The sequence below is a fragment of the Oncorhynchus gorbuscha genome, linkage group LG18 (genome assembly GCF_021184085.1).
Source record: "Oncorhynchus gorbuscha isolate QuinsamMale2020 ecotype Even-year linkage group LG18, OgorEven_v1.0, whole genome shotgun sequence".
NCBI classification, from domain to species: Eukaryota; Metazoa; Chordata; class Actinopteri; order Salmoniformes; family Salmonidae; genus Oncorhynchus; species Oncorhynchus gorbuscha.
The window spans coordinates 55,135,153-55,160,122 of NC_060190.1; the positions used below are offsets into that span (position 1 = coordinate 55,135,153).

Consider the following 24,970-nt stretch of genomic DNA (forward strand, 5'->3'; position numbering starts at 1 on the left):
AACTTTGTAAAAATGAAGTTTATTTTTGTCTTTATTTGCGATCATACATGAATTAAAGGTTAAAGGCAACCAGATGCTTATTGTTTGAAAAGGAAATAAACATACAAGCCAAGTACAAAACATAATAGGAGACTAGGATGCCTCTCAGTTCGGACAAGATTTTACGGTACCCCATCATGCCTCATTGGCTAGTGGTTGTATTTATTGAGTGCTCAGCACCCTGTTTTCCAACATAAAAACGAAATTGTCCCTCAGTATACTGTAACTGTATAAAACTATCCACAAAAAGATGGAATCTTAAACAAATTAACAATAAATGTGGAAGTCCTTGTAGTTATTCTTGGTTAATAATTCCCATATACAAATAGCTGAATTTGAACAGAATTTGGGGGATTTCAACTGAATTTAAAACCCCTAGGTATCCTTGCTAATAAGAGTCTGGGCATGTTTGTTAATATCATATTAATAAGGAGTGTGTTTACCTGTTCTTATGGCCAACAATACACTATCCCTGTGTTTACAACCCTCGGTCCTGAAAATTGGTTTCCTGTAAGTACAGTGACGGTGTTGGGTGTGCTGTGTTAAAAAAAGGAGGGTTCTGTACATTCTGTCCTAACTGGTCCAAGGCAGCTCTTGTTGTTTGGTGCGAAATGGTTATGGCTGGGACTGCTGAGGGAAGGGAGAGCTGATCAGAGCCATAGATATTAAGAGTTCAGCAGACTATTGCCTGTGTTGTCATTAAATCAAACTCCCTGTACTCTGTTAGCCTCGCAAAGCCGCCTGATCCTGTGAGCTTACACAAATGTTTCTGTATGGATATCAGTCCGGTATTTACGAGGCTAGTACTCTGTGACTCTGGATCTGATCCATCATCAGTTGTTAAGGACATAATTAACCTTTTACATGTAACACAATGTTAAAGGTGAAGCAGGTGTTCTTAGCCAGCAGGCCTATGACTGGTTTAAGTTCAGCATCCTCAAGTCAGCAGTGTGAGGTCCCTGGCATGGTATTGGCATCACACCTGTAGCCCTTGTCTTGACTTTCCCACTAGTTCTCCAAAAGGTGACAGCATTTCACCTGGCATTGAAATGGCATGGAACTCCACTCTGGGGAAAAACCTGCCAGCAGGAAGGCCTGGGCATGTTAGGGATGTGCGAGGTGGGTAGAAATGACAGGGTGAGACTTTATTGACCTAATTGAGCTGGGACCAGCGTTGAGCTATTTACAATTTGTTCAGTTGTCAATATTATATCCTCACAGGATAAGACTTCATAGAGCAGCACAGATCTCTACTGTATGGTATTGAGGTGAGGGGAACTAGGAAAGGGGGAGATTTGAGCGAAGTTGGGATTAGATATGGGGTTAGGAGGACCCGGTTGTATGAGATGGGGAATTTGTGATTACCATATATCCCCCAGCATGCATTTTTGTAAGGAAGCAGTTGTATAACCAGTGAGTCATAATGAAGCATGAGCACTGTCTCAGTCTGTGGTTGGAAATCACATTTGATCCAAGCCAACGTTCCCCTCAAATTGTCCTGCTACTCTTTCTGTGGTAAGAACAGTGACACAATGTTATTGCTATGACAAGAAATGCGTATCACATTGTAGAGTAGGCATTTCACATAGATCTAAACAAAGTGTATGTGTGTGAAATAGGTGTGAAATGACTGCATTCATATTTAGAAATGTTGAAGGCTATTCTATAGCATTATCTTCATGTACGGAAAAATAAGAAAATTCTGAAGAATACAAAACATTTTTGATTTGCTCAAAGCACTTTCTTCTAAAGGTGTGACTAGTCTGCATCACATTAAGGCTATGCAAATCCTCTATCTCCTTAACTTTTGACATGATACAGTACCTATCTTTAGCATACCTATCTTTCCCCTGATGTCACATACTATACAATCCTTATGTCCTTTTATACAGCCTGTTCATGTCTGCAGTGCAACAGGTGGTGGTGGCGGCTGGTTAGGGTTCAGTTTTTTATCATCTTGGTGAGGATCTTTTTGAGTGCGGGTCTCTTCTGGTCCTGTGTGGTGTCTTGGTGTGGGTGGGAGGGCTTGGCGTGGTGCAGCTGTTTCAGGGGGAGGGTCTGCTGGTCCTTAGTGTCTCGTTTGGCCTGGCGTAGGAGGCGCTTCATGTTCTTCACCTTGTCCCGCAGGTGGCTGTTGGCCTTCTCCAAAGATCGCACCTTCTGGGAGAGAGTCTTCACCCTCTCCTCCTCCTCAAACAGGGCCTTCTGCACCGTTGAACACAGCAGCTGGAGGAAACAAGAATGTTAGTCAACAGGAAGTGGGCAAAATGCTAATGTGCACCACAGATTGAGGTTAAGAATTGTTAATAGATTCAGATAATGAGTTGAGAGAATAAGTTCTCAGGCTGTTGTTTAACATGATAACCACATCCTTATTTTAGACTTTTGATTATCCATTACACAAACCCCAAGTTGTTACACTAATTCAGCCCTGATTCTTTGGATCATCTGCTTACTCAAGTTCCTGATCCAGTCTTAATGTTTGGAAATCTATCATTTACTTCAAAAGGCAAAGATATTCATCTCAAAACCTCTTTTCTTTGAAACACATTTCAGAAAACAAATGCTTGCCTTGTGTGAATATGCTAAAATGGTAATGATGTCAATCCACATTAATTTATTAATAGAGATTTTTTTTTAAATGTAAGTTTAGAAACTGTTCCACTTCAGTGATGGAAAGTCTGAGACAGATTCAAATTTTTTGTTTTATTTATTGTCACGATCGTCGTATGGAGTAGACCAAAGCACAGCGTGAATCCATTCCTTTATTGAATGACGAAGAACACTTAAACGAAAACAACAAAACACTATGAAACCGAGTACCGCCACAGGCCACTAACAGACAATACCCCACAAAATAGCCAAATAAGATGGCTGCCTAAATATGGTTCCCAATCAGAGACAAAGATAAACACCTGCCTCTAATTGAGAACCAATCTAGGCAACCATAAATCTACAAAAACACCTAGATGTAAACAACCCCATAAATCTACAAAACGCCTAGACAGTGAAACCCTAAATGAGACAAAACACACATACCACCCTCGTCACACCCTGACTTAACCAAAATATATAAAGAAAACAAAGAATGCTCAGGTCAGGGAGTGTCACTTATATCATTTTTTTGTCCATTTTTTTGTCCATTAAAATAGCATCAAATTGATCAGAAAAACAGTGTAGTCATTTTTAAAGTTGTAAATTACTATTGAAGCTGGAAACTGCAGACTATTTATGGAATATCTACATAGGCGTACAGAGGACCATTATCAGCAACCATCACTCCTATGTTCCAATGGCATTTTGTGTTAGCTAATCCAAGTTTATCATTTTAAAAGGCTAATTGATCATTAGAAAACCCTTTTGCAATTATGTTAGCACAGCTGAAAACTGTTGTTCTGATTAAGGAAGCAATAAAACTGGCCTTCTTTAGGAGTGATGGGTGCTGAGAATGGTACGCCTATGCAGATATTCCTATGCAGATATTCCATAAACAATTGCAGTTTCCAGCTACAATAGTAATTTACAACATTAACCATGTCTACACTGTATTTCTGATCAATTTGATGTTATTTTAATGGACAAAAATGTGGTTTTCTTTCAAATTCAAGGACATTTCTAAGTGTTCCCAAACTTTTGAGCGATAGTGTACATCTCAAAAAGACTGAGTGAGAAACCTCTTATGTCCAACATACTAGCCAACTGCCATTTAGTATACACATCAACCCAAATGAGGAATATTCCCTTCATTCAAATAAGTATGTCGCACAACTTCAATGATTAACAATAAACACAAGGTAAGGTCTTCAGAATGATAACATGTGTCATCATTTAACAGTGGTAGCACTGAGGAGAGTAACCTAGCATGTTTGTTGATAGTGTTAAATCATCTAAGATAAACAGCTACGTCTACTTGTATTTCATTCACAGGCGGCTTGTTGCACATTATTTGGGGGCTCATAGTAAAGGCTGGAACGGAATACATGGAATGGTATCAAACACATCAAGCACGTGGTTTCAATGTCGTTGATACCATTCCATTTACTCCATTCCAGCCATTATTATGAGCCGTCCTCCCCTCAGCAGCCTCCTGTGATTTCGATAATCTCTTTCCCTTTTGAAAGAGTTTAAAACCATTTGTTATATCCTGTGTTATTTTCAGTCCTGCTGTTTTTGATAAGTGATGAAACCCTATGTCACGCCCTGACCTTAGAGATCCTTTTTATTCTCTGCTTGGTTAGGTCAGGGTGTGACTCGGGTGGGAAAGTCTATGTTTTCTACTTCTTTGTTTTTGGCTGTGTGTGTGTGGTTCCCAATCAGAGGCAGCTAGCTGTCTATCGTTGTCTCTGATTGGGGATCACATATAAATTGTCATTTTCCTTTTGGGTTTTGTGGGATCTTGTTTTCTGTTTATTGTCTGTACCTGACAGAACTGTGCACTTAGGTTTTCACTTTTGTTATTTTGTTTTGAGTGTTTTTTGAAAATAAAAATCATGAACACTTTCAATGCTGCGCTTTGGTCCTCTCCTTTGGACGAGAGCCGTTACACCCCATGTACAGGGGCTTTGTCTAACGTGCATGAGTTGTGGAACGTAGCATTCCTTGGCCTGTCCAGCAGAAACAACAGCTCATATATATGTCTTTCAGTGTATTCCGGGCTTTTATTATGAGTGAGCCACAAGAGGTTGCATTTTATCCGTTAGCAGCAGGCGTGCATGTGGCCAGAGAAGGAACGAAAAGGAAAAATAGAAAACATGTAATTTAAACAGAACTAATCTGATGGGGGGGTTCTCTCCAGGGAGCGGCCTAAGGACATGTGGAAATATGAAAGTGGTTGGTAGAAAGATGCATGGCAAATGCCTTGTGCTTTAGAAATGTGGTCAGAGTGGTGGATGAGCTGGCCCTATGTAGCAGCCACCAACACAGAGCTGAAACCAAACAGTGTTAACAATTTAATTTTTTTTAAATGTACCCTTTATTTAACCAGGCAAGTAATACTGGGGTCTTGGTCACACTTTATTTGGATAGTCTGGATAATCCATCTGTAGATTCTCTACAGATGATCATGCTATCAACACACTTTCTGTTGATAAGCAACTGCTTGCTAAGGTTAGGGTTAGGGTTAGGTTTAGAATAAGGGTTAGGATAAGGGTTAAGGTTAACATTGGGGTAAGGGTAAAGTTCAGGGTTAGAATAAGGTTTAATGTTAGGGTAAGGTTTAAGTTTAGGGTTAGGAAAAGGGTTAGGGTTATGGTAAGGTTTAGGGTTAGGATTAGTTATATTAAATGTTACTGATAAAGCATCTACAGATGGGCTATCTATACAAAGTGCTACCAGGGTCTTTCCCTTTGCATTTTTCCAATTTTGTTGCCTTACACCCTGGAATGAAAATGGATGTTTTGTGGCGTTTGTATCATTTGATTTACACAACATGCCTACCACTTTGAAGATGCAAAATGTATTTATTGTGAAACAAACAAGAAATAAGACAAGAAAACAGAAAACTTGAGCGTGCATAACTACTCACCCACAAAGTAATTACTTTATAGAGCCACTGTTTGCAGCAATTACGTCTGCAAGTCTCTTGGGGTATGTCTCTATAAGCTTGGCACATCTAGCTGCTGAGATTTTTGCCCATTCTTCAAGGCAAAACTGCTCCAGCTCCTTCAAGTTGGATGGGTTCGGCTGGTGTACAGCAATCATTAAGTCAAACCACAGATTCTCAATTTAATTGAGGTCTGGGCTTTGACTAGGCAATTCCAAGACATTTAAATGTTTCCCCTTAAACCACTCGAGTGTTGCTTTAGCACTATGCTTAGGGTCATTGTCCTGCTGGAAGGTGAACCTCCACCCCAGTCTCAAATCTCTGGAAGACTGAAGCAAGTTTCCCTCAAGAATATCCCTGTATTTAGAGCCATCCATCATCCTTCAATTCTGACCATTTTCCCAGTCCCTGCTGATGAAAAACATCCCCACAGCATCCTCCACCACAATGCTTCACTATGGGGATGATGTTCTCAGGGTGATGTGAGGTGTTGGGTAGGAGCCAGACATAGTGTTTTCATTGATGGCCAAAAAGCTACATTTTAGTCTCATCTGACCAGAGTACCTTCTTCTTTATGCTTGGGGAGTCTCACACATGCCTTTTGGCAAACAAACTGTGTTGGCTTCTTCTTCTTTTTCTTTAAGCAATGGCTTTTTCTGGCCACTCTTCCATATGAATACATAAGCACCCACCATTTTTCAGTTTTAGAATTTTTTACAATTTTTTTCATTTCACTTCACCAATTTGGTCTATTTTGTGTATGTCCATTACATGAAATAAAAATACATTTAAATTACAAGTTGTAATGCAACAAAATGGAAAAAACGCCAATGGGGTGAATACTTTTGCAAGGCACTGTACATCAACGACAGACTGAATTCAGCCATAGGTGAGCTTCAATACGTGTCCATCTCCTAAAACATTGATTCCCTGCTCCGATCCTAATGCTTACACATGGAGCTGACTAAAACATTGACGTAAATGCACTGCCATCTCTGATAGGACTGCGTGGAGGGGTTTTATGAAATTCAAAAAATGTGATGGCTGCTGCCATCCTGCATCACCAATTAGTCACTTTATGATATATTATCCAGTGTGGTTTCTTCTGCAGCTCTGCCACAGGGCATTCTATCAGCTGCAAATCAAATTAAATGTTATTGGTCACATACACATGGTTAGCATGTTATTGTGAGTAGTGAAATGCTTGTGCTTCTAGTTATGACAGTGCAGCAATACCTAATACTACCTAATGCACGCAAATCTAAGTAAAGAAATGCAATAAGAATATATACCTATAAATATATGGATGAGCAATGACACAGTGGCATAGGCAAGATGCAATAGATGGTATAAAATACAGTATACACATATGAGATGAGTAATGAAAGATATGTAAACATCATTAAAGTGGCATTATTAAAGTGACTAGTGATCCATTTATTGATGTGGCCAATGATTTCTAGTCTGTATGTAGGCAGCCGCCTCTCTGTGTTAGTGATGGCTGTTTAACAGTCTGATGGTCTTGAGATAGAAACAGTTTTTCAGTCTCTCGGTCCTAGCTTTGATGCAGGGTGAACAGGCAGTGGCTCAGGTGGTTGTTGTCCTTCATGATCATTTCGGCCTTCCTGTGACATCGGGTGCTGTAGGTGTCCTGGAGGGCAGGTAGTTTGCCCCCGGTGATGCGCTGTCCAGACCGCACTACCCTCTGGAGAGTCCTGTGGTTGTGGGCGGTGCAGTTGCCGTACCAGGCGGTGATACAGCCCGACAGGATGCTCTCAATTGTGCATCTGTAAAAGTGTGTGAGGTTTTGATGCGCTGTTGCACCTTCTTCACCACAGTGGCACCCTTTATTTGAATTGTATTTATTACATTTTTTGAAAATGCACTGTTGGTTAGGGGCTCGTAAGTAAGCATTTCACTGGAAGGTCTACACCTGTTGTATTCAGAGCATGTAACTAATAACATTTGATTTGTCTGTGTGAGTGGACCATTTTAAATAGTCTGTGATGTGTACACGGAGGAACTTAAAAACTTCTACCTTCTCCACTACTGTCCCGTCGATGGGGATAGGGGGCTGCTTCCTCTGCTGTTTTTTGAAGTTCAGGATAATCTCCTTTGTTTTGCTGATGTTGAGTGAGAGGTTGTTTTCCTGACCCCACACTCCGAGTGCCCTCACCTCCTCACTGTAGGCTGTCTCATCATTGTTGATAATCAAACCTACTACGGTTGTGTCGTCTGCAAACTTGATGATTGAGTTGGAGGCGTGCATGGCCACGCAGTCATGGGTGAAAAGGGAGTACAGGAGGGGACTGAGCATGCACCCTTAAGGGGCCCCAGTTTTGAGGATCAGCGAAGTGTAGATGTTGTTTCTTATCTTCAACACCTGGGGACAGCCCGTCAGGAAGTCCAGGACCCAATTGCACAGGGCGGGGTTGAGACCCAGGGCCTCAAACTTAATGATGAGCTTGGAGGGTACTATGGTGTTGAATGCTGAGCTAGAGTCAATGACCAGCATTCTTACATAGATACTCCTCTTGTCCAGATGGGACATCGCATTGTGCAGTGTGATGGCGATTGCATCGTCTGTGGACCTATTGGGGCGGTAAGCAAATTGAAGTGGGTCTAGGATGACAGGTAAGATGGAGGTGATATGATCCTTGACTAGTCTCTTAAAGTACTTCATGATGATAGAAGTGAGTGATACGGGATAGCCATTTGGTTCAGTTTCCTTTGCATTCTTGGGTACAGGAACAATGATGCCATCTTGAAGCACGTTGGGACATCAGACTGGGATAGGGAGGGAATATCTCCGTAAACACACCAGCCAGCTGGTCTGCGCATGATCTGAGGACGTGGCTAGGGATGCCATCTGGGGCCGGCAGCCTTGCGAGGGTTAACACGTTTAAATGTCTAACTCAAGTCGACCTCAGAGAAAGAGAGCCCACAGTCCTTGGTAGTGGGCCGCGTAGGTGGCACTCAAAGCGGGCAAAGAAGGTGTTTAGTTTGTCTGGAAGTAGGGCGTCGGTGTCCATGACACAGTGGTTTTCCTTTAGTGATTGTCTGTAGACCACATACGTCTCGTGTCTGAGCAGTTGAATTGCTACTCTATTTTGTCTCTACACTGACATTTCACTTTTTTGATTGCCTTGCAGAGGGAATAACTACACTGTTAGTATTCAGCCATATTCCCAGTCACCTTTCCATGGTTAAATACGGTTGGTCAAGCTTTCAATTTTGCGCGAATGCCGCCATCTATCCACAGATTCTGGTTAGGGTAGGTTTTAATTGTCACAGTGGGTACAACATCTCCTATACACTTCCTTAAAAACTCACTCACCGAATCAGCGTATACATTGATATTATTTTATGAGGCTACCCGGAACATATCTCAGTCTGCGTGATTAAAACAATCTTGACTAGTTGACTAGTCCTTAGCATGGGTACTTCCTGTTTGAGTTTTTGCCAATAGGAAGGGAGGAGCAAAACAGAGTCGTGGTCAGATTTGCCAAAGGGAGGGCGGGGCAGGGCCTTGTAAACATCGCGGAAGTTAGAGTAGCAGTGATCCAGTTTTTTTTCCAGCGCAAGTGCTACAGTCAATATCCTTATAGAAATAAGGTTAGCCTTGTTCTCAAATTTGCTTTGCTAAAGTCCCCAGCTACAATGAATGCAGCCCCAGGATATATGGTTTCCAGTTTGCATGAAGTCCAGTGAAGTTCCTTGAGGGCCATCGTTGTATGGCCTTGACGGACGATATACACGGCTGTGACAATAACCAAAGAGAATTCTCATGGGAATCTCACGGTCGGCATTTGATTGTGAGGAATGCTAGGTTAGGTGAACAAAAGGATTTGAGTTCCTGTATGTTGTTACAATTACACCATGAGTCATTAATCATGAAACATACACCCCATGCCCTTCTTCTTCCTGGAGAGATGTTTATTCCTGTCGGCGCAACACACCAGGTGGCTGTACTAACTCCAACAGCATATCCCGAGAGAGCCATGTTTCTGTGAAACAGAGTATGTTACAATCCCTGATGTTTCTCTGGAATGCAACCATTGCACTGATTTCGTCGACCTTGTTATCTATAGAGAATGGACAATTAGTGAGTAATATACTCGGAAGCGGTGGGTGGTGTGTGCGCCTCCGAAGTCTGACCAGAAGACCGCTGGCATCTTCCTCTTCTACAGTGGCATTGTTTTGAGTCAGCCTCTGGAATCAGTTCAAATGCCCTGCGTGGTTCAGACAAAGGATGTGGACTGTGCAGTTGCCATAACAGGCGGTTACAGGATGCTCTAAATTGTGCATCTGTAAAGGTTTGTGAGGATTTTGGGAGACGTCGTTCTGATATCCATAGTTCTTCCCGGCTGTATGAAAAAACACTTGGGCTAACAATGTAAGAAATACTACATAAAAAAAAAAAAATAGACATTTTCCTAAGGACCAGAAGCGAGGCAGCCTTCTCTGTCGGCACCATCTTGTTACAGAAAAAGGATAGGCAGACTATAGGCAGACTGCCCCAGGTAGTAGAGCAGTGTTCACCAACCGGTCAATCATCAAGGCATTCCTAGACGATCACCAAACATTTCTGTAGAAAAGGCAAGGATAAAGGCTTGTGCTCCTTTTCTTTTGTTATGCATGTTGCGCTGTTGCCAGCAGGTGCACTTGATTCAGAAGCCCTATACACCGGGTAAGGAAAGTGTTTCCATTTTGAACCATTTCATTTGTCTGAAAAGACTAACTCTGCCTACAATGCGTACTGGGAGATCTGGGGCTAAATCGAGTGTGCCTACTGAGCTGGCCAATCGGATAGCTGTACCTCCAGCTTCCACGACACCGGACACAACACGGTTTGATAGTAGCCTATGTGAGATTTCCTCACTTTTAAAACCAAGACCACAGAGAGACTGTCAAATAAATCAGCAAAGAGCTCCTGTTTTAATGAGTGAGTTCATGTTTAAGTTTTTATTCAGCACTGTCCACACTGTTTTTATTCAAACCTATTACAAAACACACTTCTCCCTACTTCCACTCCCTCTGCAGCTGAAATGAATGAGTACCCAAGTGTATCGATAGCCCTGCGTTTTGATGATTATTAGTAGCTCGTTGTGTATTTTAATATCAAGGAATATTGCACTTTCTCTGATCATAGGAACATCATGAATTAGTGCATGAGGCAGATGCGGTATGACTGGAGTTTCCCCATGAGGTGGAAGACGATGTCTCCTGTTTTTCTGGTCAGTCTCAACAGAGGAAAGGAAGGAGAGAGCAGGGACTGTGAGAGGCGGACCCTCTGCTGTTCTCTCCCTCCCTCCACTGAGACTAATGCTGGGTTATAAACTACAGAAATCTACATACTTCTGACTTCAGAGCATTCGAGACAATTGGAAACTGAAAACAACTAGATCCAACTAGAAAAAAATGTTTTGAACGATCATCCAACTTGGAATTGCAAGTCGGAAACTTGGATACCGTCGGATACTGTCTCTTATGACCGAAAAAAGCTTCTGGATATCAGAAGAGTGATTACTCACCTCGAACTGGATAAAGAATTTTCATTAAATAGTCCGACGCAAAGGATATACTGTTTCTCCGAGTCCAGGCCCAAATCCCCATCATTCCCGTGAAGAAAAGACAGATATACATGGGGCAGAGATCGGGGCGCCATTAATCGGCGATTGTGCAACCCGCCTCTACCATCCGTTCTATTGGCCAACGTGCAATCACTGGAAAATAAATTGGATGATCTCCGTTCGAGACTATCCTACCAACTGGACATTAAAAACTGTAATACCTATGTTTCACCAAGTTGTGGCTGAATGACAACACGGATAATATACATTTGGCTGGGTTTTCTGTGCATCAGCAGGACAGAACAGCTACGTATGGTAAAACGGGGGTTGGGGGTGTTTGTCTACTTTTCAATAACAGTTGTAGCGCGATGTCTAATATCAAGGAAATCTTGAGGTATCGCTCACCTGAGGAAGAGTACATCATGATAAACTGTAGACCACACTATCTACCAAGAGGTTTTATTTATATTTTTCGTATCTGTATATTTACCACTTCAAACCGATTCTGGCACTAAGACTGCACTCAACAAGCTGTATAAGGCCATAAGCAAATAAGAAAATGCCAATACAGAAGCGACGCTCTGAGTGGCCGGGGACTTTAATGCAGGCAAACTTAACTCAGTTTTACCTATTTTCTACCTGCGTGTCATATGTGCAACCAGAGAGAAAAAACAATAGACCTTTACTCCACACAAAGAGACGCATACAAAGCTCTCCCTCGCCCTCCATTTGGCAAATCTGACCATAATTCTATCATGCTGATTCCTTCTTACAAGCAAAAACTAAAGGAGGAAGTACCAGTGACTCGCTCAATACAGAAGTGGTCAGATGACGCGGATGCTAAACTACAGGATTGTTTTGCTAGCACAGACTGGAATATGTTCCAGGATTCATCCAATGGCATTGAGGAGTATACCACCTCAGTCACTGGCTTCAGCAACAAGTGCATCGACGACATTGTCCCCACAGTTACCATACACACATATCCCAACCAAAAGCCATGGACTACAGGCAACATCCACAACGAGCTAAAGGCTAGAGCTGCCACTTCAAAGAGCGGGACACTAATGCAGACGCTTATAAGAAATCCTGATATGCCCTAGACAAACCATCAAACAGGCAAAGCGTCAATACAGGACTAAGATTGAATCCTACTACACTGGCTCAGACCCTCGTTATACAGTTGTGGCAGGGCAAGCAAACTATTACGGACTACAAAGGGAAACCCAGCTGCCAGTTGCCCAGTGATGCGATCCTACCAGATGAGCTAAATGCCTTTTATGCTTGCTTCGAGGCAAGCAACACTGAAGCATGCATGAGAGCACCAGCTGTTGCAGACAACTGTGTGATCACGCTCTCCGTAGCCAATGTGAGCAAGACCTTTAAACAGGTCAACATTCACAAAGCTGCAGGGCCAAATGGATTACCAGGACGTGTACTCAAAGCATGTGTGGACCAACTGGATAGTGTCTTCACTGACATTTTCAACTTCTCCATGACCGAGTCTGCAATACCTACATGTTTCAAGCAGACCACCATAGTCCCTGTGCCCAAGAAAGCGAAGGTAACCTGCCTAAATGACTAGCACCTGGTAGCACTCACGTCGGCATTCATGAAGTGCTTTGAAAGGCTGGTCATGGCTCACATCAACACCATAATCCCAGAAACCCTAGATCCACTCCAATTCGCATACCGCCCCAACAGATCCACAAATGATACAATCTCAATCACACTCCACATTGCACTTTCCCACCTGGACAAAAGGAACACCTACGTGAGAATGATGTTCATTGACTACAGCTCAGTGTTCAACACCATAGTACCCACAAAGCTCATCAATGAGCTAAGGACCCTGGGACTAAACACCTCCCACTGCAACTGGAGCCTGGACTTCCTGACGGGCTGCTCCCAGGTGGTGAGGGTAGGCAACACCACATCGCCACACTGATCCTCAACACGGGGGCACCTCAGGGGTTCGTGCTTAGTCCTCTCCTGTACTCCCTGTTCACCCATGACTGCGTGGCTAAGCACGACTCCAAAACCATCATTAAGTTTTCTGACGATATAACAGGCCTGATCACCGACAACGAAGAGACAGCCTCTAGGGAGGAGGTCAGAGACCTGGCAGTGTGATGCCAGGACAACAACCCCTCCCTCAACATGAGCAAGACGAAGGAGCTGATTGTCGACTACAGGAAAAGGAGGGCCGAGAATTCCCCGATTCACATCGACGGGGCTGTAGTGGAGCGGGTCGAGAGTTTAAAGTTCCCTGGTGTTCACATCACCAACAAACTATCATGGTCCAAACACACCAAGACAGCCTTGAAGAGGGCATGACAACACCTTTTTCCCTTCAGGAGACTGAAAAGATTTGGCATTGGTCCCCAAATCCTCAAAATGTTCTACAGCTGCACCATCGACCGGTTGCATCACCGTCTGGTATGGCAACTGCTCGGCATCCGACCGTAAGACTCTACAGATGGTTGTGCGTACGGCCCAGTACATCACTGGGGCCAGGCTTCCTGCCATCCAGGAGGAAGGCCCAAAATATTTTCAAAGAGTCCAGCCCACCAAGTCATAGACTGTTCTCTCTGCTTCCGCATGGCAAGCAGTCCCGGAGCACCACGTCGAGGAACAAAAGGCTCCTTAACAGCTTCTACCACCAAGCCATAAGACTGCTGAACAATTAATCATGTGGCCACCCAGACTATTTACATTGACACACACTCCCTTTATTTTTACACTGCTGCTACTCACTGTTTATTATCTATGCATAGTCACTTTACCCCTACCTACATGTACAGATTACCTCAACTAACCTATATCCCCAAATATTGATTCTGTACTGGTACCACCTATATATAGCCTTGTTATTGTTATTCTATTGTGTTGCTTTTTATTTTCATTTTTTACTTTAGTTTATTTTGTAAATATTTTCTTAACTCTATTTCTTGAACTGCATTGTTGGTTAAGGGCTTGTAAGTAAGCATTTCACGGTAAAGTCTACACCTGTTCTATTCGGCGCATGTAACAAATACAATTTTATTTTAGTTGATTGAATATATTAGGCTAACTTCACAAACCTCACACCTACAGAACTGGTTTCATTATGTTAACGTTTGAAAAAATGTGGTTATTGTCATGTTTAAAAAAGAAATCTGAGCGTTAGATTGCGATAGTGATATTGAAAAGGTTGTAACGGCTCAGCAGGTAACCATTTTGTAAAAAGATTTTAAAGGTATTTTCTGACTTTATTGAACATATAGAGGGAGAGGATGGCCGTCGGAAAAGATAGAGAGAGGTTGTGTGAAAGGGCAGTAAGCCGGATTCAAACCTATGCCGACACTGTAGATACAGTATGTGTGTCGGCGGCTGCGGTATTACCTCAAGACCAACCAGGCCACTCAGCAGATAACCCTAAACAACAAATTCCAGGTAACAAAACTAGATGGAAGGAGAGGTGGAGCTGTTTTTTTTAACTGGGTATGTGTTTCACTCAGACCAGAGGTACCTATCTCCACATCTCCCTACCATTGTTATGGGACAGACCATGGTTTCCTAAACCAAGCTCCATTGTGGACACATACCTATTTAATTGCCCTTGAACATGTCTGGAGTTGTGAATATATCTGGACTGTGATCTGAGCATCTACCTCCCACGTATGGTCCACACCTGCACCATAGCTACGGAGTTGGTGTGCGTGCTTCCAAAGTCTGAATGCTATCCCTATCATATCTTTTCCATGGCAGACAACCCAGTTTTAAAAATAGTAATACATTCAACTGTTTACACAACCAAACCAACAAACTAATCTGAAGTGGCAGATGGACGATTTATCACTGTGGTCATAATGGTAGAGACCCAGGCTCAACAGAAACATAGACATAACATGCAATTTTGACACTCATCCAGTAAGAAATATATTTCAGTAAGAAATATATTTCCAGTCTTACTGGGACATTTTCCCACGTTAGCAGAGGGACATCTTCAAGGTTTTTGAGGGAAAACAGCTGTGTGCCCCAGTTAAGAGTATCCCAGTGGGCATATGAGAATTTCAGTCTAACCCAGGAAATCCACGACTATAATCATGACAGTATGTGTGTTGGGTAATTTCCATTAGTTTTACATGTGAAGGCCCTAGACTGTCACTCTTACACAACAGTCACAGTCATGTCTGTGTGGCATGATGACAACATGACTGCGTTATGCTGTCCAGCAGTCCAACCTGTGGGCCTAGCCATTCCATTCAGATATTTAATAATAAGAGTGTAATCATACAAATTACTTTGTGCATTACCTTGGCTTTGCCTCTGATTACAGATTTGAGCTGAGATGTGGTCGTTAATGGAAACATAAGCCCATTCTTATTCTGTCAGAGAGACAGAAGGCTTTTATGTGTAGTCAGCACATGATTGGAAACAGAGAAGACTGGTGTAAATCATGAGTTCAATTAATGGAATCCAGAGACGTTGAAATGCCAGATTATTAGTAACTATTGAGGGACTATGCATGACACTATGACGTGATCACGAGTGTTTATCTTGCAAATTGACACTGAAATGTTGAGTTGAGCCATGGATATGTTATGTAGAAATGTGTAGACTTCATACTCATCGGTATGTTAATTAGCATTTAGGTATTTTACAATGTGTATGAGGCAAACTTTTCCCACAAACTACTTCAATCTGGATTTTATGAGCAACAATGTCCCGCCAACCACGAGACAGAGCTTTGAAACTGATCCAATAATTTCACTAAACTGATGGCTGCCCACCTACCATAACATCGGTATGAAAGGCTCAGGTACAGGCAGTACAGTCTAATGAATGTAAGTTCTGTGCTCATAGTAGAAAACCCCATAGATGGTTAAAAAGCCTGCTGCTCCCTGTCTCTCAGCCACATCCCACATCCTGCTCTACAGCCAACATACTCTACCCTGCATTGACACACATGAAAGAGAAGCACAAACCAAGGGGATTCTGACTGCATGGACCAACTACTGATCAGAGCAGGGCCTCTATCCACCACCCAAATAATTCTGGTCTCCCAAACACCAAGAACATATTACACTTACAAGCCTCTCCTCACTGGACCTTTGCAGACTGTGGTTAGCCCTAACCACAAGCCACCATTAGCAGAATGATTTCTGGATAGCATGCATTTCCATCCCCTGTGAAGTGGGGGCTCCTATTGAGATCCCTTTCATGATAGGCAAAGTTCCCTGATTGGGGGTTAAGTTTAGGTTAAGCATAACATACAATACTCTGCAGCACTGCCCTTTAGTTAATCCTTACTGGGCTCTCAAGTGCAAGTGATCATGGAGGACTTGCTAGGACATAGTACGCTGAATGCTACCTCAGCCATGGAGGGACCAAAATGGATTAAGGGGGAATAGCAAGGAAAATTGATCAGCTGTCTATTAGTGTGGCTGTCAAAGGTTTCCTGCATGTGCTTTGATGAGATTCTTCCAACCTTGGCAGTTTTTCTTGCCAGTCTTGCTCTTTGGTGGTTTAGGAGCTGCTGTTTAGGAGTTGCTGTTTCTGACTTTCTTAACAACGGCACATAAAAACCGGAGTGATAGGTTAGTTGAATTCGTACCCGGCTGTCCTCCTGAGCCTCCCACTCTGGGGTGTAGCTGTGGACCATGGTTCCGGCCGTGCAGTTGGAGAACTGGAAGAGGCTGGCGAACATGCGGTGGTTCTCTGGTGTGTCTGGGAAGATTGGGTCTTGGAAGTTAACCCCGTGGGGGATAATGCTGTAGTTCTCATCCATCCTGGGGAACACAGATAGACAGGAGATTAAGATGCAATTTTTGAATTTCACACACGCACGCACGCACGCACGCACGCACGCACGCACGCACGCACGCACGCACGCACACACACACACACACACACACACACACACACACACACACACACACACACACACACACACACACACACACACACACACACACACACACACACACACACACACACACACACACACACACACACAGAAAACCCTCATGCAGTCTTATAGCTGTTATTTTTAATGTTGTTCGAGTAAAACTGGAATGGACCTTCAATCCACCCGGGTCACATTTTCTCCAGCTATTAGAAGTGTGTCAGACTGAGGCGGAAGTGTTAGCTTGGAGGTTGACCCTCGACAGCAGGCAGTCCATACATCTGGACTCCATCTTGTCTCCCTTGTGGGACATTAAAAGCTTTTATTGTTACTCTGTCCATCAAAACGTTGGTCAGTGGCAGCATACGTGTTTGCATACTTGGGGTTTTGGGGGTGATGAACGAAAATCGATGATGGCACAAAAATACAAAATAAAAAGGTACCTCATGAGTGTTTGTGTGTTGTCAGCTCTACACTGTAAAAAGTTGGATGGCTTTTACTGATTGGTATAATCTAAAATTATGTTTTGTTTCATTCAACCTATTCTATTTAATTTGTCTGGAATAAAAAATAATTATTAATTAATTAATATATTTTTGTTATGTTATGTTGGATTCTCTATGTGAATGTCACGGTGTGCCCTGGGGGAGGGTGCTATCTTCCCACAGTTTGTGACTATATGACAGGTCTTAAGTACTGATGAAGGATAGGAAACACACATAATGGTATCTCTTATTAAAGTGTATATTTCCAAGCTGTCAGGTTTACATCTAAATATTGTGAAACATATGTAATTAAATATTTAACTATTTGTGAAAAGATGTGATGTTAACCTTCTAAATGACAGGATGGATTTTCATATGAAGATTAACTAGTCAGTGGCCACTACCACGTGAGCATAGACATTACATCGGCATCATGGAACCGCCCTTTTCTACTGAAACGTATAAAACCCCAGTGTAAGCTAAGTTTGCAAATGGTTGAATTTCTAAGACCAAAGCATACTGGGTGACACTGGTGTGTGAAGTGGTTTAAACTACAACTCTACCAAAGGACAATACTATACGTGGAGCATTGGCTACACGGCTGGAAATGGTTCAATTCTGAGATTATCGATCCCCACAGAATAAGAGCAAATCTTAGACGTATAATTACTAGTCTGCAGCTAGAAATTACGTAAATCTAGAACGAGAATACTGACAACTGCCGAAACATCTATTCTATGACAACATTTCTGAATGATACTCTGAAGTATCATTCTTCAACCATAAAAAGCAGAGACTGAATAATCCTACAGGATGATCGAGCATTCCAACAGAGAAGACAACAACGACATATGGGCGTAAATATATATACATTGCAATTATTCTTGGATGAGCGGCCGTTCATGTGCAAAGGATTAGCATTTCAATGAATATAATTATAGACTGTGTGTACTGAATCAATTTGGTCTTTCCCACTCTTTCTCAGTCCCACCCCTTTCCTTTTGTCCACCAAGCTGGTTTAGCCCACTAGGGGACTTTTCCATCATTGTTATTAACCAATACCTAGTGTTTGTTTTATGTATTTCTGTGATTATTTAGTTAGTAAGTAAATAAATAATTAAGCCAATTTGTACATATGTTGCAGATTCATAATTTATGCTAGGGTTCGTGCAGATAACCAATAATTTTACAAAGTTTAGAATGAGACTGACAGAAGGAAAAGATTAATAATAATTAATAGAAGACTGTACTCGATAAGAAATGAAAAATGAAAATATAGTGTCACGTATACTCCCTCTCTGGCCTTTAGGTCATCAGGCTGCTGATTATCCCGCACACCTGTCACCATTGTCTCGCGCACCTGTACCTCATGACACTCACCTGGACTCCATCACCTCCTTGATTATCTTCCCTATATCTGTCTCTCCCCTTGGTTTTTCCCTCAGGTGTTATTGACTCTGTTTTCATGTCGGTGCGTTGTTTATGTTTTGTGTTCATTGTTTATTTTATTTATTAAAACACTCAATCCCTGAACTTGCTTCCCGACTCTCAGTGCACTCATTACATGAAGAGTCGATTTGGGAAGTAGAGACTATAAACATTTTCCCATGGTGCCCCGACTTCCTAGTTGATTAAAGTTTACCTGATTAGTTTAATCACATAATAATAATTATACATAGAGAATTGATTTGATAAAATAACAGTCTTCACATGTAATGATAGTAACAACAAGACACAAAGTAGAACATGTACACTGCCAGCACTGAATCTGTAATGATACTTGCTTGCAATGATACTAAAGAGCTTGGTAAAGTTTTCATTGGTAAGCTAGCTACCATTTGATGTGAAAGTCTATGTAAAGAATGTGATATGAGTAATGATTTCTTGTTATTGTACCAACTGAATTTATTGATACAGGAAATGTATTTAATTGCTTGTAACCCAAATTGTATAGGTAATATCAAATGGAAAAATCTACTTGGAACAATATGATAAAATTGGTTGTATTTACATTAAATATTAGTTTGGATTTAGGTTATTTATTAGGTTTTACCAAAGGGGGAAAGTAAGTTGAGCTTTGAAAAAATGGATTGCAACTTGAATTTTTTTTTGTTGGTTGATCCAAAGAGTATTTTTTTTTACAAGTGTATGTTTTTGTCTGACCCAGACAGCCTGATGTTTTGTCCCTACAGTGGGGGGGTCACTCATAATGTTGATAATGATGAACTACTATGGCACTGGAATGTAAGCAGGGGCAACACATGGTCAACCCTGAGAATGATGTGTATGGGGAGAGAGGATCCAGAGGGAATAACACTCTGTGTTGTACTGTTGGCCCCAAAAATGCACATGGTTCTAATTACCAGACTATTTAGCACAGACACAAGATAATACTCACAATGGACATGACCACTGATAATGGCTGTGTGTGTGTTCATTTTAATGGCTTTGAAATTAATTTCACTGCACATTTTGAGGGACACTGGAACCAATATCTTCCTCAAAACAATAACTGATGCACTGGTTTTTATTAATTCCATGCTCCTGAGACATGAATCCTTCCCCATCCTGACAAGCATGGCTTTGTGGATTGTTTTATATATTTCATAAACAGTATGTTTTGTCCCTCTTTCTTTTTCTCTACCTTCCTCCATCCCTCACTCAATCGTTCTCGCCCTCCCTCCATCCCTTCCTCTCTCACTCTCTGTCTCTCTCTGCTCTGTTGCATGTTGAGAGTTGTGGCCAGTGTTTCCCCTACTTCACAAGTCTAGCATGTAAGTTTCGAGACATTTGGTCCCTATAGGATTACAACTCGATGTATAAACCAACCAAATACTCCCAGATGGCGCAGTAATGTCAACCAGCACTAGTAAATGCAGTTTAACGGCCAATGTTTCCACTGGTTTCAATTTCTTCTCAGCTTCTACAAATTCCGTGGCACTTAGCAGACACATAATTATGTCCTAACCACATGACATATACATTCACAAACAGTTCCCCAGTCAATGGTTGTAGAAAAAAACAATATCTTAAGAAAAATAATGTCTATGCTGGTTTAGCTATCCTGGATGCTGTGTCTGTATTAGCCAGCTATATTGTAAAAGTTCTGCTAAACCAACATATTATCTCCATTACACTCTCAGCATAAGGTATCAACTGCAAACAGTACAGTCAATGGAACAGCAGTTATAGGGATTATCCTGTGTTTCAAACCCTAATGGCTTCCAGAGAGCGTACACGTCTACTGGTTATCAGACCCTTTTTCACATCCACTCTCAAATTCCCCAACTTTAAACAGAGCTCACTTCCCTCACTCTCCCATTCCTCCACACAAAAAACCTGGTCCTCCCTAGGAAAGCTTGTCATCTAGTCTTAACCTTGTTTAGTCAAGAGCATGTTGGTTTAATTAATGTTTCCATGCAGCCTGTCTCCTATTTCTTTGCTTTTCTGTGACAGTTTGACTGGTGAGTTTTTGCCCTGTCAAAATGGAACCAGCTGGCTGGTTGGTTCATGGTTCAGCCACACACCAAAGAGTCAAAGGAGGAAGTAAACAAAAGGGGAACTGCTGGGATGTGCAATATACCTGAGCCAAATACCAAGCTCTCTCCATGGTAATGGAGACTAAGGCAGACACTCTGGAGTCAATTCCCCCAGTAGCACTATGCTGTGTCTCTCAGTTATTCAAGCAAGCATCCTTTCTTGTCCTGCTTACAGTACATAAGTGAACTGAACACAATAGAGAGATTATAGCTATTGTTTATTGTTCTCAGTACTTTCACCTATTATATTTTTTCAGATTGGTGATTCTTGGAATTAAAACATAGGGAAGGAGGTTTCTTCCAAATGAAAGTAGCCCTCTCTAGGGGCAGGCCGCTGAGTGTCTTGAGGCTTACAAGCTCGCCAGAGCACCACCACTGCATTGACATTTATTGACTGAACTTGTGGAGACATCCTTGAGAGTTCAGAATGCATGGCTGTCATGACCCCTTCACTCCATTTGGCTAGATGAAAGCAAGTGATGAACTATTAAGTCATAACCGAGACATGAACTGTAAAGCCTTAACCCACAAATTCTACTCACAGAATCACCAAGAATAATAATCTGTCCTTCACTTTGTTTAACAGCAGACAAGCAACAATGTTATGGGATTGAGATGACTACATTTGGCACTGACAGGCAGACCAATCAACAAGTCTACAGTTTCGGTCCTGTGGGAGACTCCTTGTTGCATTTCTTCATATACGAAACTCCCCTATGTCCTGTCCTGAGCACTCATAGCCGTGATTGATTGGGGAGGCTGTTTCAGACTGTGTCGTTTGGGGGGCTTTAACAGGAAATGGGAGCTCACTGGAGACTCTGATGGAAACTTTTCAGCATTAGCTTGCTGATTCAGCGCCTGAGAGTGCCAGCGTTGCAGAACAACGAGAACAATGCATTCTGGAACTGGAGACTCCTCTGTTAAATGTTTATGACAGAGGTCTAAGATTAGCTGAGAAGCTGCAGAGCAACAATAGGGGCTCAGACAGGACCCCCCCCCTCCATCCCGGCATCCTAATGGAGAGAGGTAGTCCAGAGATGCATCAAAGGAGGCATATTCTAATATAGGCTTTTTATGTAACTTTGAGTGACAGTTTAACACACTTTTCATGTATACGTAGGATTTTTTATTCTAGTTTTCATGGCACACTGAATCCTTGGACCCGTATGTCTGTGTCTTATTGTGATCCTTATTAGGTTGTTTCCTTCCAGGGCCTCCTGGCTGATTGCAGGGCTAATCCCTATGGTTTGTAGTTTCAGGATGAGGAGACTTTCAGATCAGAAAAAACCCAGAGGCCTGATGGGTTTCCCAGTGATGGAGAACGGCTACATAGTGACACCATAAACCTTTCCTCTCAAACAGAACACACAAGTTTTGTGTGTGTGTGTGTGTGTGTGTGTGTGTGTGTGTGTGTGTGTGTGTGTGTGTGTGTGTGTGTGTGTGTGTGTGTGTGTGTGTGTGTGTGTGTGTGTGTGTGTGTGTGTGTGTGTGTGTGTGTGTGTGTGTGTTGACTGGCAGCAGGGTGCCTGTGAACCTGGGGTCTTCAAAAAAACAATACAAAATGTAGCTGGCCATCCAACTCATGAACAAAACACACATATACACACTCTCCCCCTGACTATGTAAACACACAGTCATTACTGTACTTGGCCGTGAATCTCCATACGGAATAGCTGAATACTCCACACTGGAATTCCTTTGAAATACTCTTTAATAGAATGTGCACTTAAATGTTCTAGGTGCTGAGAATGAAAGAAACACAGGACATGAGACAAGTTAAACCTGTCGGCACAAGTTCATCTCTCAGAACAGAAGGCCTGGTGTCATTCATCAGGGTTGTTCTGTGGTTGGGATACAAAGGACTTCCCATCCAGCCTGTGGTTGGTGTGGAGATAATACCCTCGGCCTAAACTTCCAGCTTTAAGGGTCTCCCCTAAGCTGTTGGGAACTGTCAGACTCTGTAATTATAGAAGCTGGAATGCCATGGGCACTTTTTCAAAGACTGACGTGTTGTTCCACTCTAAAACCAAGGGAGATAAGTATTAAGGTGTCAATCATCTCACATTATGAAACCTGCCTTTGTGGAAACAAATCTACTGATATGCTGTAAATTGTGTAAGGTATTTTAACTATCACAAAGTAGAACAGATGTTTTACCTATAATATGTGAGACAAAGTTAACTTTGGGTCAAATTCACTGGTGGTGCTTGTGCCGAGTCTCGTCTCTCTCTCTCTCTCTCTCTCTCTCTCTCTCTCTCTCCATCTGTTCCCCCATCCGTTTCCCCATCTGTACCCCATCTGTTTCTCCATCTGTTTCTCCATCTGTTTCTCCATCTCTTTCTCCATCTGTTTCTCCATCTGTTTCCCCATCTGTTTCTCCATCTGTTTCTCCATCTGTTTCTCCATCTGTTTCTCCATCTGTTTCCCCATCTGTTTCCCCATCTGTTTCTCCATCTGTTTCTCCATCTGTTTCCCCACATTAGGACCTGTGACAGGTGTGACATCTGAGCAAATGTGCATCATGCATCTGTCAACTTGCAACTTCAGAATGACTGGTACCTGATCCTCTTTTCAATCTGTTGCTTTTAATCTCACAATCTAGCTACTCCATATAACACGCTTCATATCACACACACACACACACACACACACACACACACACACACACACACACACACACACACACACACACACACACACACACACACACACACACACACACACACACACACACACACACACACACACACACACACACACACACACACACACACACACACACACACACACACACACACAGACAGCAGGTTTGGGTTATTATTCTTGCTGTGTTTGCATCCCAAGAGAATCCTAAGGGCCAGAACATCACTCTCAACTCTATTTCACCAAGTATTCATCGAACAGAAGTTTCTCATTGTGATTGTAAAAAAGAATAACAGCTGGAAATGTAAGGTTCAGGCACAAGTTCTTGCAATTACACAATCAAATCACTGTATGCCTTTTTTCTGTAGAATTATGATTGTGTCATTTCTGACTTACAACACCGCCACACTTGACAGTGATGAACGCACCTCCAACACCAGGATGTCAATGTATCTTACCTCAAAAAGAAATAGTAAGAGTTGTTCTCCACTGCGCTATAGGAGTAACAGGGGAAGTAGCCCAGCCCGGTGACATTGAACCGGGAACCAGCAGGGACCTCCAGCATGCTGCCCCACGCCTGGTCGCATTGCAGCTCGATCTCGGCAGAGAAGAAGAGGTCTGTGTCATACTGCCAAGGTAAGTAGTTGTACACACTGTATGAGTCCTTGTGCAGCGCAAGCACCTTGGCGAAAACGATAATCTCTGCGAGCTCCGCGCGGCACGCCTCCGTCTGTGGTCTCCAGTCATGGGGCAACTGGCATCCCCAAACTCCGCTCAAACAGGTCGCCAGAATCAAAGCCAAAATAGCACCCATGGCAGGCAACTGCGGGTCTCGATTGCAGCTTCTATGAAACGTAATTCTGTGGCAGTGATGGGTGAGCGCTACAGGACCAGTGATTTCTCATCAAACTGTCCGACAGGACTGTATTCCATGGGCTTGTGTGCAAATGCGCAGCACCAATGTGACATATAGTCACTCAGTTGTTGCAGTCAAATATAATAGCTCCGCAGCAGTTTATTGATTCAGTTCTCTCATGCAAACCCCTCTGTCCTCCCTCATTCCCTCCTGCACGCTAGGCTACACTGTGAGTGATGATCTAATATTACGCGCAGCTCCCCTGTATCCCGTAGAATAGAATGAGGCGCTCAGAGGCGCGGAGTGCGCTTTATATCTGACACTCTATTCTAACCTAAAATAGCAGGCGTAAAAAGAAGTCTGAACGGAGGGCCCACATCTGGTTTCCTGCTGAAGAGGAAGC

At 42.5% G+C, this 24,970-nt stretch overlaps 1 protein-coding gene across 1 annotated transcript; it reads right to left on the reverse strand.

Moving 5' to 3' along the window:
* On the reverse strand, positions 1–24,970 carry LOC124004001 (coiled-coil domain-containing protein 3-like). Its single transcript, XM_046312719.1, has 3 exons — positions 24,170–24,970; positions 16,754–16,928; positions 1–2,265 (listed from the first exon to the last, which is right to left on the reverse strand). The coding sequence occupies exons 1-3, from the start codon at positions 24,523–24,525 to the stop codon at positions 1,981–1,983; spliced, it is 816 nt and encodes a 271-aa protein (XP_046168675.1). The 5' UTR covers positions 24,526–24,970; the 3' UTR covers positions 1–1,980.

Bases quoted from the DNA above. Each gene is read 5' to 3' on its own strand.
- LOC124004001 (XM_046312719.1), bottom strand. From the start codon at position 24,525: ATGGGTGCTATTTTGGCTTTGATTCTGGCGACCTGTTTGAGCGGAGTT. The intron at 16,929-24,169 runs GTAAGATACATT...TGTGTTCCCCAG, and splicing joins TCTTACTATTTCTTTTTGAG to GATGGATGAGAACTACAGCA. The intron at 2,266-16,753 runs GTACGAATTCAA...TGTTTCCTCCAG, and splicing joins AGGCTCAGGAGGACAGCCGG to CTGCTGTGTTCAACGGTGCA.